This window comes from Bufo gargarizans, chromosome 2, assembly GCF_014858855.1.
Source record: "Bufo gargarizans isolate SCDJY-AF-19 chromosome 2, ASM1485885v1, whole genome shotgun sequence".
Classification (NCBI taxonomy): Eukaryota; Metazoa; Chordata; class Amphibia; order Anura; family Bufonidae; genus Bufo; species Bufo gargarizans.
The window spans coordinates 266,461,187-266,475,023 of record NC_058081.1 but is presented as its reverse complement, the minus strand read 5'-3'; the positions used below and the strand labels follow the sequence as shown (position 1 = coordinate 266,475,023).

Sequence of the window (13,837 nt, the reverse complement as noted above, 5' to 3'; positions counted from 1 at the left end):
AAAGGGTATCTGTACCTTAAAAATACTTTTTTAATCCTAAAATAAAAAATTAGGAAAGTAATCTTCATTAATATTTTCCTATTGTGTTGTATGATGCAGATCTTTATGTCTCCATAGAACCTGAGAGGAAACAAACATGGTTCTGCAGTCCTACTTGTTAATCTACCAAGTGTATGTTATGAAGAAGTAGGGGAAAGGGGAGAGGACTATGCCAGTTCAGAGGATTTGTTTGTTGTCTGTTGCCATGACAATGCATAGTTCTGCATAGTAGCTGTAGACCCATAATGGTGGAATATTTTCATGCAGACTGTTTGTAATGTTGATTAATTTTTCTTTTCAGAGATATTGTAGAAATTAAATGAAATGGTTGAAAAAATGTAAATAGTCTTTAGGTTCCAAGATAATACATTTTTCTCTGGTTTTAAGGAACCCAAAAGTTCAGTGTGCAAGTTCAATATCTACTGAGATTCTGAAGGGTTTTCAGACTATTGATGGACTATCCTCAGGACATGCCATCAATATCAGAACAGTTGGGATTTCTTGATTAGATTACTATTATAGGTTCCATGTATGTTTAATACATTTTATTGGAAAAAATTATGCAAAGTAAAAAAAAGACACAAAATAAACCACTTTTATCACAGAAAATTATATTTACTGTGCAAAAATGTAGTTAAAGATTTAATGGGGTTTTCCAACATTTTGATACTGATGTCAGTATCATATTTATGGGAGTCCAACACCTGGGACCTCTACTGATCAGCTGTTTGAGAAGGCCCTGGCACTCCTGTGAGCACGGCCGCTATATAATGTACGGTGCTGTTCTTGGGATTCACTTCAGTGGGGCTCAGTGCGATACCAAGCACAGTCGCTATATACAATGTACGACGCTGTGCTTGGTAAGCACAGAGAAGGCCGCGGTGCTCACAGGAGTGCTAGTGCCTTCTTAAATAGCTGATTGGCGGGGGGCCCGGATGTTGGACCCGCACCGATCAGATACTGATAACCTATCCTGAGTAGGGTTGTAGCAGGTATCAAATTATCAATATCCAATCAATACTTCTGTACCCGTATCGATTCGATATCAGGATTTGACATTTACCAATACAAGGCTGCGCTAATGTGCTGTCACGGAATGTATACAGGTAACAAGGCAAAGCAACATGTATAAACGACTCGCTGGATCCAAAAACTAAGGAACCAAGGGAGACCCCTGCAGAAGACCTGGCACTTTCCCTGGCTGCTCAGCCTATGCAAAGATCCGAATGGTGGAGGTTTGCATATCCACGAACCTTGACTATAAAGCCCTGAGCACCCTACAATAGTGAGGGGACACGACCACCGGCTCCCTACACAAGACACGGAGGGAGTCAGGGTCACCTGGGATCCAGCAAACAGATATTAACAGATAAAGGTACACTTACCTTTGAAGCAAACAGGAGGACAGATCAGCGTGCACACACACTCCAGGAAGTAATATAAGCCGCCCAGAAAAGCATTCTGGGGAGGCATTTAAAGGGAAGCAATTAACACATGACAGCTGAGAGAGGCTGACGAGAGGAGGAGCTGAATACCACAACACAGAAATTCAAGGAGGAGGTTCTGAAAGGCCTCTGTCAGAGCTTCTCAGCTGTCTGGTTGTGACAGTACCCCTCCCTCTACGAGTGGACTCCGGACACTCAGAACCCACCTTCTCAGGATGGGACCTATGGAAAGCCCTGATGAGACGAGAGGCCTTAATGTCCGTCACTGGGACCCACATCCTCTCCTCAGGACCATACCCCTCCCACTGAACAAGGTACTGAAGAGAACCGCGGACAAGACGAGAATCCACAATCCTAGATACCTGAAATTCAAGATTCCCATCAACCATAATCGGAGGAGGAGGCAAAGGCGAGGGTACAATGGGTTGAACATAAGGTTTCAATAAGGACTTATGAAAAACATTATGGATCTTCCAAGTCTGAGGAAGATCAAGACGGTATGCAACAGGATTGATGACAGACAGGATTTTGTAAGGCCCAATAAACCTAGGACCCAACTTCCAGGAGGGAACCTTCAATTTGATATTCTTGGTAGACAACCACACCAGATCACCAACATTCAGGTCCGGACCAAGCACACGTCTCTTATCAGCCACACGCTTAGGCTACTTTCACACTAGCGTTCGGGCGGATCCGTTCTGAACGGATCCGCCCATAATAATGCAGACGGAGGCTCCGTTCAGAACGGATCCGTCTGCATTATATTAGCTAAAAAAAGCTAAGTGTGAAAATAGCCTGGGACGGATCCGTCCAGACTTTCAATGTAAAGTCAATGGGGGACGGATCCGCTTGAAGATTGAGCCACATTGTGGCATCTTCAAACGGATCCGTCCCCATTGACTTACATTGTAAGTCTGGACGGATCCGCACGCCTCCGCACGGCCAGGCGGACACCCGAACGCTGCAAGCAGCGTTCAGCTGTCCGCCTGTCCGTGCGGAGGCGAGCGGAGCGGAGGCTGAACGCCGCCAGACTGATGCAGTCTGAGCGGATCCGCCTCCATTCAGACTGCATCAGGGCTGGACGGCTGCGTTCGGGTCCGCTCGTGAGCTCCTTCAAACGGAGCTCACGAACGGAAACCCGAACGCTAGTGTGAAAGCAGCCTTATATCTCTCACTCATGCTCTTTAGATTATCTTGAATCTTTTGCCAAATAGATGACAAAGACGAGGAGAATCTGTCCTCATCAGGTAAACCAGAAGACCCCTCTCCCGAGAAAGTCCCAAACTGTGGATGAAACCCATATGCACCAAAAAATGGTGACTTATCAGAGGACTCCTGACGACGGTTATTTAAAGCAAACTCAGCAAGGGACAAAAAAGAACACCAATCCTCTTGATTCTCCGCCACAAAACAACGCAGATATGTCTCCAGATTCTGATTGACGCGCTCTGTCTGGCCATTCGACTGCGGGTGGAAAGCAGAAGAGAATGACAACCGAACCCCCAAGCGAGAACAGAAAGCCTTCCAGAATCTGGAAACAAACTGCGTGCCCCTATCAGAGACTATGTCTGAAGGAATACCGTGCAATTTGACAATGTGATCAACAAATGCCTGCGCCAGTGTCTTAGCATTGGGCAAACCAGGAAAAGGGATGAAATGCACCATTTTGCTAAAACGGTCCACCACCACCAGAATCACAGTCTTCCCCGAGGAACGAGGCAGGTCCGTGATAAAGTCCATGGACAGATGTGTCCAAGGACGGGAAGGAATGGGTAAGGGAAGGAGAGGACCTGATGGCCGTGAATGAGGGACTTTGGCACGAGCGCAAGTCTCGCAGGCTGCCACAAAACCCTCAACCGACTTACGAAGCGCAGGCCACCAGAATCTCCGAGCGATGAGATCCAGTGTGGCTCTTACCCCCGGGTGCCCAGCAAGGACCGTATCGTGGTGTTCTTTAAAAATCTTGTGTCTTAAAGCGAGAGGCACAAACAACCTCCCAGGAGGACAAAGATCAGGAGCCTCTGACTGGGCTGCCTGCACCTCTGCCTCCAATTCAGGAAAAAGAGCAGAGACCACCACACCTTTAGCCAAAATGGGACCCGGGTCTTCAAAATTCCCGCCTCCCGGAAAACAACGTGACAGGGCATCTGCCTTCACATTCTTAACTCCAGGGCGGAACGTGACAACAAAATTAAACCTAGAAAAGAACAACGACCATCTGGCCTGTCTCGGGTTCAGACGCTTGGCTGACTCCAAGTAGGCCAGATTTTTATGGTCAGTAAATACGGTAATAGGGTGTCTGGCTCCCTCTAGCCAATGGCGCCATTCCTCAAAAGCCAACTTGATGGCCAACAATTCCCTATCTCCCACATCGTAATTTCTCTCTGCGGAGGAGAGTTTTCTTGAGAAAAAGGCACACGGTCGCCAATTGGCAGGAGAGGAACCCTGAGACAAGACCGCCCCCACACCCACCTCAGAAGCATCAACCTCAACTATGAAGGGTAACAAAACATCAGGTTGCACCAAGATGGGAGCGGAAGCAAAACTCTCCTTGATATCAGAAAAAGCCTTACGCGCCTCTACTGACCAAGAAGAAAAATCTACCCCCTTTCTGGTCATATCAGTGAGTGGTTTAACAATAGAAGAATAATTCAAAATGAACTTCCTGTAATAATTGGCAAAGCCCAAAAAACGCATCAGCGCCTTTTGATTCTCAGGAAGCTCCCACTCAAGCACAGCGCGGACCTTCTCGGGGTCCATGCGAAAACCAGAAGCGGAGAGAAGAAACCCCAGAAATTGAATTTCTGGAACCGCAAACACACATTTTTCCAGTTTCGCATATAATTTATTCTCCCGCAGGATGAGCAAGACCTGACGTAAATGTTCCTTATGAGTTTTGAAATCGGGAGAAAAAATCAAAATGTCATCCAAATACACCAATACAAATTTTCCCATCAAATGATAAAAAATGCTGTTCACGAAATGCTGAAAAACGGCTGGGGCATTCATCAAACCAAAAGGCATAACCAAATTTTCAAAATGGCCCTCAGGGGTATTGAAGGCCGTCTTCCATTCGTCCCCTTCTCTGACCCTGACCAGGTTGTATGCCCCTCTTAAATCTAATTTGGAAAAGACTTTAGCCCCAACAACCTGGTTAAATAGGTCCGGGATCAGAGGAAGCGGATAAGGGTCACGAATTGTGATATTGTTCAGCTCCCTGAAATCCAGACAAGGTCTTAAAGAACCATCTTTTTTCTTAACAAAGAAAAAACCAGCGGCAACAGGTGACTTCGAGGGTCGTATGTGTCCCTTTCTCAGACTCTCAGAGATATAAGTACGCATAGCGATCCTCTCAGGTTGGGAGAGATTGTATAAACAAGATTTAGGCAGCTTGGCGTCTGGGATGAGATTAATAGGGCAATCGTACTCCCTGTGCGGGGGCAAATCCTGAACCCCACTCTCAGAGAAGACATCCGAAAATTCAGAGAGAAAAGATGGTACAGTCTTAGTAGCAACCTCAGAAACAGATGTCGTGAGGCAATTCTCTCTGCAAAAGTCACTCCAACCATTTATTTGCCTTGCTTGCCAATCAATGGTGGGGTTATGTTTAGTGAGCCAGGGTAGCCCCAACACAAGAGGAGTAGGTAATCCGCTAAGGACGAAACATGACACATCCTCAACATGAGCATCACTCACAATTAAACGGATATTGTGAACTATGCCCTTTAATGACTTCTGAGAAAGTGGAGCGGAATCGATAGCAAACACAGGAATATCCTTTCTCAAAGCGCACACCTGGAAACCATGAGTTATCGCAAAGTGATTATCAATGAGATTGACCGCTGCTCCACTATCCACAAAAATCTCACAAAAAATGTTCTTGCTCTCTAGCGCCACCCTAGCTGGCAGGACAAAACGGAACTACAAGCAAACGGAAAATCTTCAATCTCCGGCTCAATCCTGCCAATAGTAACAGACGGAACATTTTTCAAAGATTTTTTCCTCTTTGTTTCTTTATTATACCCAGAGAACTGCCTGAATCTCCTAGAGGGACAAATATTTGCCAAATGATTAATACCTCCACAACAAAAACAAACCCTCCCATGCGGGCTGAATCTTCTATTGTCAGAAGCAATCAACCCCAGCTGCATGGACTCCTGCTCAGAAGGGGCTGACAGCGACTGAGACCCCTGCGCAGAGAATGGGACCACTGCACAGTCCTGGGACCGAGTATGACAGGAAGGAGAGATCTCTCCTCTCTCTCTAAGACGCCTGTCAATACGAACGGCCTGAGACATAGCAGAGTCCAAAGAAATAGGCCTTTCATGAAAGGCAAATGCATCTTTCAATCCCTCTGAAAGACCATGGCAAAATTGACTTCGGAGTGCAGCATCATTCCAACCAGTATCAGCTGCCCAACTCCGAAATTCTGAGCAGTATATTTCTGCGGATTGTTTACCCTGGCATAGGAGACGTCGTCTAGACTCCGCCAGAGCAATACGATCCGGATCATCATATATCTGACCCAGGGCTAAAAAGAATTCATCCACTGAACGGAGGGGCCGTGCCCCCTCCGGCAGCGAAAAGGCCCAGGACTGAGCGTTACCCCTGAGCAGCGATATAATGATCCCCACCCTCCGTTCCTCATCACCAGAAGAATGGGGAAGAAGGCGAAAATGGAGTTTGCAAGCCTCTCTAAAACGCACAAAATTCTCACTACCCCCGGAGAACGTATCCGGGAGCGAGATCTTAGGCTCAGAACAAGCTCCATGAACGCAAGCTGAACCGGTCACTTGAAGCTGAGAAAAAGTCTTACGGAGGTCAGCTACCTCCAATGAAAGACCCTGGAAGCGTTCAGCCAAAAGTGAAACCGGATCCATGCTTAAGACGGTTTTGGCGGCTTATAATGTCACGGAATGTATACAGGTAACAAGGCAAAGCAACATGTATAAACGACTCGCTGGATCCAAAAACTAAGGAACCAAGGGAGACCCCTGCAGAAGACCTGGCACTTTCCCTGGCTGCTCAGCCTATGCAAAGATCCGAATGGTGGAGGTTTGCATATCCACGAACCTTGACTATAAAGCCCTGAGCACCCTACAATAGTGAGGGGACACGACCACCGGCTCCCTACACAAGACACGGAGGGAGTCAGGGTCACCTGGGATCCAGCAAACAGATATTAACAGATAAAGGTACACTTACCTTTGAAGCAAACAGGAGGACAGATCAGCGTGCACACACACTCCAGGAAGTAATATAAGCCGCCCAGAAAAGCATTCTGGGGAGGCATTTAAAGGGAAGCAATTAACACATGACAGCTGAGAGAGGCTGACGAGAGGAGGAGCTGAATACCACAACACAGAAATTCAAGGAGGAGGTTCTGAAAGGCCTCTGTCAGAGCTTCTCAGCTGTCTGGTTGTGACATGTGCAGCCTGGTATCAGAGAATGTGGTGCACGCTGCTCTCAGCGCTCGCCATGTTCCGTCAGCAGTACAGGGGAGAAGGGGCGGAGGAGGGGAGGGGCTGTGGCCACTGCGCCACCAATGATGATAACACACCCATTAATACAAATACAGGAGGCGGGTGCCAGCGGCAGAATCACATAGCTGGCACCCGACCTCTATGACAGGGTGCTGGAATCCATGGCAGTTAACCCCTCAGCTGAGGCATCTGAGGGGTTAACTGCCGCTGATCGCAGTCCTCTGCCATAGAGGTTGGGTGCTGGCTATGTGATTCTGCCTTCACAGAGTACCACCAATTCTAAAACGTAGCCTTTATTCTATTTTATATTAAAACAACCCCACAAAAACACACACAAAAAAACTATAAATACGCAAAATAAATAGCAATAGATACGGTATGGACACGGTGGTCCTGAGTCCTCCAAGATTCCGGAGGGGACTGTTCTTCAGGTAGGGTTATGGCAATCGATTTGGGACCTGTCCCTAGTGCTTACCCTTTTCTTGATAATCCCTGCCTAAAGAACGGAATAGCCACCCCGATAGGGGCGATCCTGTATTCAGGAACCTCCTGTATGTCCTAGGATGGCCCTGAAAACCGGTGACACAGGCAGAACTTTAATGGTATGCCCAATGTTTATATACTGTGGCCTATTCTAGATACAAAAAATAATAAATGCTCAGTACACACAGTTGTTATTATAGATATTAAATAAATGCTGAGTACACAATATCGTTCTACTAATTTCTAAAATGTTGAAATGTGCGATAGAAAATATAACTATCATCCAGTGGATGCCAAGTACACTGTTCGCCAGTTTAGATTCAATAACATGGGCACCTAAGCCATTACAGTTGACAACACCACGCTTTAGTCTGCGTCAGTGCCTCATAAGATAGAAAATGAGGACCTCATTTTTTACCTTATGAGGCACTGACGCAGACTATTGGGAATGCGGCTGGATGACACTAAGAGTGTGGTAACCATATTCATCACTTACCCCATGGGATCATCTTGAGCGTTTGTCTCTGTGCACACAAATAATTAAATGTTACCATGTTTTTATTGAACACACCAAGTAAACATTCACAGTGCAGGTGGAAAAAGTATGTGAACCCTTGAATTTAATAACTGGTTGAACCTCCTTTGGCAGCAATAACGTCAACCAAACGTTTCCTGTAGTTGCAGATCAGACATGCACAACGGTCAGGAGTAATTCTTGACCATTCCTCTTTACAGAACTGTTTCAGTTCAGCAATATTCTTGGGATGTCTGATGTGAATCGCTTTCTTGAGGTCATGCCACAGCATCTCAATCGGTTGAGGCCAGGACTCTGACTGGGCAACTCCAGAAGGCGTATTTTCTTCTGTTTAAGCCATTCTGTTGTTGATTTACGTCTATGCTTGGGGTCGTTGTCCTGTTGCAACACCCATCTTCTGTTGAGCTTCAGCTGGTGGACAGATGGTCTTAAGTTCTCCTGCAAAATGTCTTGATAAACTTGGGAATTAATTTTTCCTTCGATGATAGTAATCCGTTCAGGCCCTGACGCAGCAAAGCAGCCCCAAACCATGATGCCCCCACCACCATACTACATAGTTGGGATGAGGTTTTGATGTAAGTGTGATGTGCCTCTTTTTCTCCACACATAGTGTTGTGTGTTTCTTCCAAACAACTCAACTTTGGTTTCATCTGTCCACAGAATATTTTGCCAGTACTGCTATGGAACATCCAGGTGCTTTTGTGCAAACTGTAAATGTGTAGCAATGTTTTTTTTTTTTGGGACAGCAGTGGCTTCCTCTGTGGTATCCTGCCATGAAATCCATTCTTGTTTAGTGTTTTACGTATCGTAGATTCGCTAACAGGGTTGTTAGCATATGCCAGAGACTTTTGTAAGTCTTTAGCTGACATTCTAGGATTCTTCTTCACTTCATTGAGCAGTCTGCGCTGTGCTCTTGCAGTCATCTTTACAGGACGGCCACTCCTAGGGGGAGTAGCAGCAGTGCTGAACTTTCTCCATTTATAGACAATTTGTCTTACCGTGGACTGATGAACAGTAAGACTTTTGGAGACCAACACCTCCAATCTCATCTCATTGATTGGACTCCAGTTGGCTGACACCTCCCTCCAATTTGCTCTTGGAGATGTCATTGGTCTAGGGGTTCACATACTTTTTCCACCTGCACTGTGAATGTTTACATGGTGTGTTCAATAAAAACATGGTAACATTTAATTTGTGTGTTATTAGTTTAAGCAGGCTGTGATTGTCTATTGTTGCGACATAGATGACGATCAGATCACATTTTATGACCACTTTGTGCAGAAATCCATATCATTCCATAGGGTTCACATACTTTTTATTGCAACTGTATATAAACAATAAATAAATAAACATATTACATATCGCCACGCCCAAAAAAGTGTGAACTATTAAAATATAAAAAATATCTCCTATGCGGTGAACGCCTTAACAGAAAAATTGGATCGGACTGTTCGATTATAGGCCAGACGTTCCATAAAATGCGGAATGCACGCTGCTTTTCTGGTGTTTAATTTTTTTGCGTAGTATCGAATGGTATCGAGTATCGCAATACTTTTTTATAACATCAGAATCGAATCAAAATTTTGGAATCGCAACAACCCTAATCCTGAGGATAGGTTATCGGTATCAAAATCTCGGAAAACCCCTTTAAAAAACTAGGATTTATTCTACCATTACACATTGCCAGATAATTATATTGCATTGTGAACAATAAAAAAAAATCCCCAGAACAACAGCAGAATTGTGGCCTTTTTCCATTGCCTCCAAAAAAGAAATGAATAATAGTTAATAAAAAATTGTACAGTATGTACACAAAATGGTATCGCTGAAAAATACTACCTGTCCTTCAAGTTGCCACATTCTTAACAGGTCACAGCTCACAAAATATAGCATAGGGTTGGATCGTTTATCTAGTGGGACCTCCAGTGATGTGACCGGTTTTTATATTTTTTGGTTTTGCTAAAAATGATCTTCTCATTCACACTTCTTATCTAATTGATTGGTTGCTATGGGCTGCTATTCTACTTTCCTATTGCTTTGGATAGTTCTCCCTTTGAAGTAACTTAATGGAACAAGATTTTGTATACACAGTGTCAAGCACTTAAGCTTCTAGAGATCAGCAGAAAATGTAGGCCTGGTAGGAATCCTGTGTCATAGACAAATAATGTCTGATGACCAACTGGTTTACACAGAATTGTCTTAGGTTTTGAAGCTGATTTGTACATGCCAAATGACTGGAATTGTTTTGTCAAGATAAAATTAGAAGAAGAACATCCTGGTATAAGCTTATTGTCATACAAACAAAACACCAGCCCAGATCTAGTTATTTTAGAGGTTGTTATGGATTAGGTAGGCAACTAAGGGGCATGTTCTTTATGCTATCACAGTTCAGGAACTCTCCCTACAGTTCTCTCCCACAGTTCTCTCCCTATCACAGTTCAGGAACCATGGCCTTTGTGTGTAGCTTTCTTCTTAACACAGTTGAGGAAATGTGTCCTTTCTGCTGCATCTCTCTTCCTAACACCACTTGGGTGTTATGTCCTTTCTGCTGAAGCTCTCTCCCTGTAACTGTCACAGCTTCTAAGGGTCCATTCACATGTCCGCAAAATGGGTCCGCATCCATTGTGCAATTTTGCAGAACGGGTGCGGACCCATTTAATTTCAATGGGGCCTCAAAAGATGAGAACAACACATCATGTGCTGTGCGCATCTGCACTTCCGTTCCGCGGCCCTGCAAAAAAATAGAACATGTCCTATTCTTGTCCACAGCCACGGACGAGAAAAGGCATTTCTATTGTAGTGCCGGCAGAACGCACATGGACGTTGTACGTGCTTTGCGGACCGCAAAACAGTTGCGGACGTGTAAATGGACCCTAACAGTGGATGTGGCTGGCGGCAGTTGAAGGATGGAACTGAGCATCTGCATCCACCTCAGCGATGTTACTGAGGTAGACAGAGAGTTGAGGAACAGAACAGACAACAGGTGGTGTTATACATTTGATTAAATAACTCAGTGGCTATACTAAACTTTTAATTACATGCCTTTACAAAAGTATTTAGATCCAGGTGCTTGCCTAAAAAAAAATCTAAGTCTAAAACTGTAGACAACAACGTTCCATGTAACATATTCCCACATATAGATATCATGGAGGGGATGACCCACTTAAATTCCCTCCCTATGAACCAGAGTATATTGCTGCTAAGTAATCAGCAGCTGCTGCTGTGGCATACCTGGCCCTCTATGTAATATTTAGCAAAATGGCCTCCATGTATACAACATTTCCTTAATATTGGCAGCAGCAGTAGTAGTTGGTTAAAAAAAAGTGAGCTTTGAATCTGTTAACTTCACTTTTTTTTAGTGATTTGAAAAATGCCAACAAGGGTGGAAAAAACTCCACAACAAAAAAAAAAGCCAATTTCTCCACAATTTAATATTTTCCATAGACTTCCATGCAATGTCGGGACGTGTCATTTTTTGCCTAAAATGTCTCACCAACTCACCTGTCCCGCACTGGGAGAGAAACGGTGCTAAGCCACATCCCCTGGTGACATGACAACAACCTTAAAGGGGTTATCCAAAGTCTAACACATGCCCCCCAATGCCCAGGTCCCTCATATAGATTATACTTTCCCCGGCACCCGCATTGCTCCAGATCCCCGCATGACTGCTGCTGCATCTCCTTGGATCAAAACATCTGATGACGAGGGGAGCAGCCAATAGCAGGCCGCGACGGGGACAAACCTCCCTAGCATCGCAGGTGACGCAGCGGCAGCCGTGCGGGGAGCGGGAGCGATGTGGGTGCCAGGGAGCGGGGTAAGTATAATCCATATGACGGGCCCAGGCATTGGGGGGCATGTGTTAGACTTTGGATAACCCCTTTAATGCAAAGATCTGTTTCTCCCCATAGTGTGCTTGTGCTGGTGCAAACTAGCAGTGGGATGATTGCTCAGCTGCCCTATTCCTATGTGCTAGTGTTTCTGACTAATAGAGCGCCGAGTCATGACCTATCAGGTTCTAATCATGAAGCTCAGTGGTCTATTTAAACCCCTTCCTAGTCATGCACCAGTGCCAGTAATCATCTCTGAATCACTAGCTGTGTTTCTGGTTCCTGTGCTTTTTGGATTGCTTGTTCCTCTGACCCTGGCTTGTCTTCTGACCACTCTCCTTCTCTCATTTGGTACTGTGTTATCGATCTGGTTCTGTTCTCAGCTTGTCTTCTGACCACTCTCTGTCTCTTGTTTGGTCAGCATAGCCTATCTAATTCTGACCTATTTACATACTACCCTGTTTTTATGTTTGTCTTTTGGTGTGTGTCTGTGCACCTTAGTAGTATAGGGATTGTCGACTAGTTGTGGTCTTGCCACCTACGGATTGTACTTCAAGTACATAGGGAAAGTGGGCTGGGTTCTATTTAAGGGCTCACTGTCCATGTGTCACAAACGTACCTGTCCGGGCTCCAGGGCGAGATCTCCAGCTTTGGTGTGACTGCAACAGGAGCGATGAGCTGCTAAGCTACTCCCCCTGGTAACATGGCAGCATCCTTAGCAACAGGATGCAATGCTCTTTCTCCCTACAGTGGGTATTTGCTGGAGGAGACTAGCAGTTGGCTGATTGCTCAGCTACTCTATTCCTGTGTGCTAGTGTTCTAACTAATGGAGTGTCGCCTGCATGGTTCTGACCCATTTTTGTACGACTATCCCTGTGTGATGTTTTTGTCTTTTGGTGTTTGTCCATCTCTTCACCTTAGTAGCATAGGGACTGTCAACCAGTTGCGGTCTTGCTACCTAGGGCTTGAACTGAAAGTAAGTAGGGAAAGTGGGCTGGGTTCCAGGTCAGGGCTCACTGTCCGTCTCTGTCCTTACATACCGAGAGTCATTACAAAATGTGGAAAGAATGCCAGCAAAAAAATATACCAAAAACTGCAAATCTTCATAAAATTGCCCCCAAAAACTGTGTAACACTATGTCATGGTCTCTTCTGTGACAGATGTCAGGAGATCAAGGAGACTGGCGGAGCGTGGAGGAATCTAACAGCCTCTTTGATTACTCTACTTTACTTAGTGTTTGTGTAGGTGTAGCTTAGTACTCATTACTCTACCCTATTTAGTGTTGCCCCACCTTTCTGACTGTGCGGTAGATAGCTTAATTTGGATTTGGCTGAGCTAGTGTGAGGTCGTCTCTGGTGTTCCTGCTCGTCCATCACTACAGAAGTTTAGTGTCGCGTGTGTTTGCGTTTTGTTTTCCTTTCCTTGCTTGTTGTTACTAGGCCTCAGGGAGACGCCTATTCCTTCATTGGGGAAGCAACGGGTTGCCTTTGCCCTGACAATATTCTTAGGGCTCTTTTGGGTTACAGGGTCCCAGGGTATGGGCATTTCTACCTTCAAGGGGTGCCCATATGGTTAGGAGTCAGGGCCAGGAGTAGGGTTACTAGGAGGCGACCTTTTCCTGTCCCTAGCGTTGAGGCCTAGTGGCTTTCCCTTTTCCTCCTGGTTGTCAGTTTGGTGTTTCCTCCTATACCTCATCCATGACAAACTAGCCTTATAGTGATTACAAGGGGTCCCAGCAGTCAGAACCCTGCTAAACAGAAACTGTTAGCATATCTAAGCAACATGGCTGTCCTAAGACACCAAATTTCATTATATTTTTACATCTATCTTGAATACCCTCTGAATCCAGTACATTTTATTTGTTGTTTGATAACAAAGCCTGATTTATTAAAGATTTGATGCTGAACAATTTTTGCAGATTTGTACCACCAAGTGATATAAACAGAAAAATTGTGACCGCCATAAAACAAGGTAAGATACAAACACGTCAGAATGTTTAGTAAAATAACCATATATTTGGTAGAG

At 45.0% G+C, this 13,837-nt stretch overlaps 1 protein-coding gene across 4 annotated transcripts in view; it reads left to right on the top strand.

Annotated features, from left to right (window-relative positions):
• ASB15 (ankyrin repeat and SOCS box containing 15) overlaps positions 1–13,837 on the top strand; it is an 83,146-nt gene that overhangs the window by 16,575 nt on the left and 52,734 nt on the right. For all 4 annotated transcript variants that reach the window (XM_044276945.1, XM_044276944.1, XM_044276941.1 and 1 more), the window contains one exon: positions 13,731–13,783. In XM_044276945.1, the coding sequence (XP_044132880.1) occupies positions 13,731–13,783 (53 nt within the window). The remainder of the gene's footprint in view (positions 1–13,730; positions 13,784–13,837) is intronic.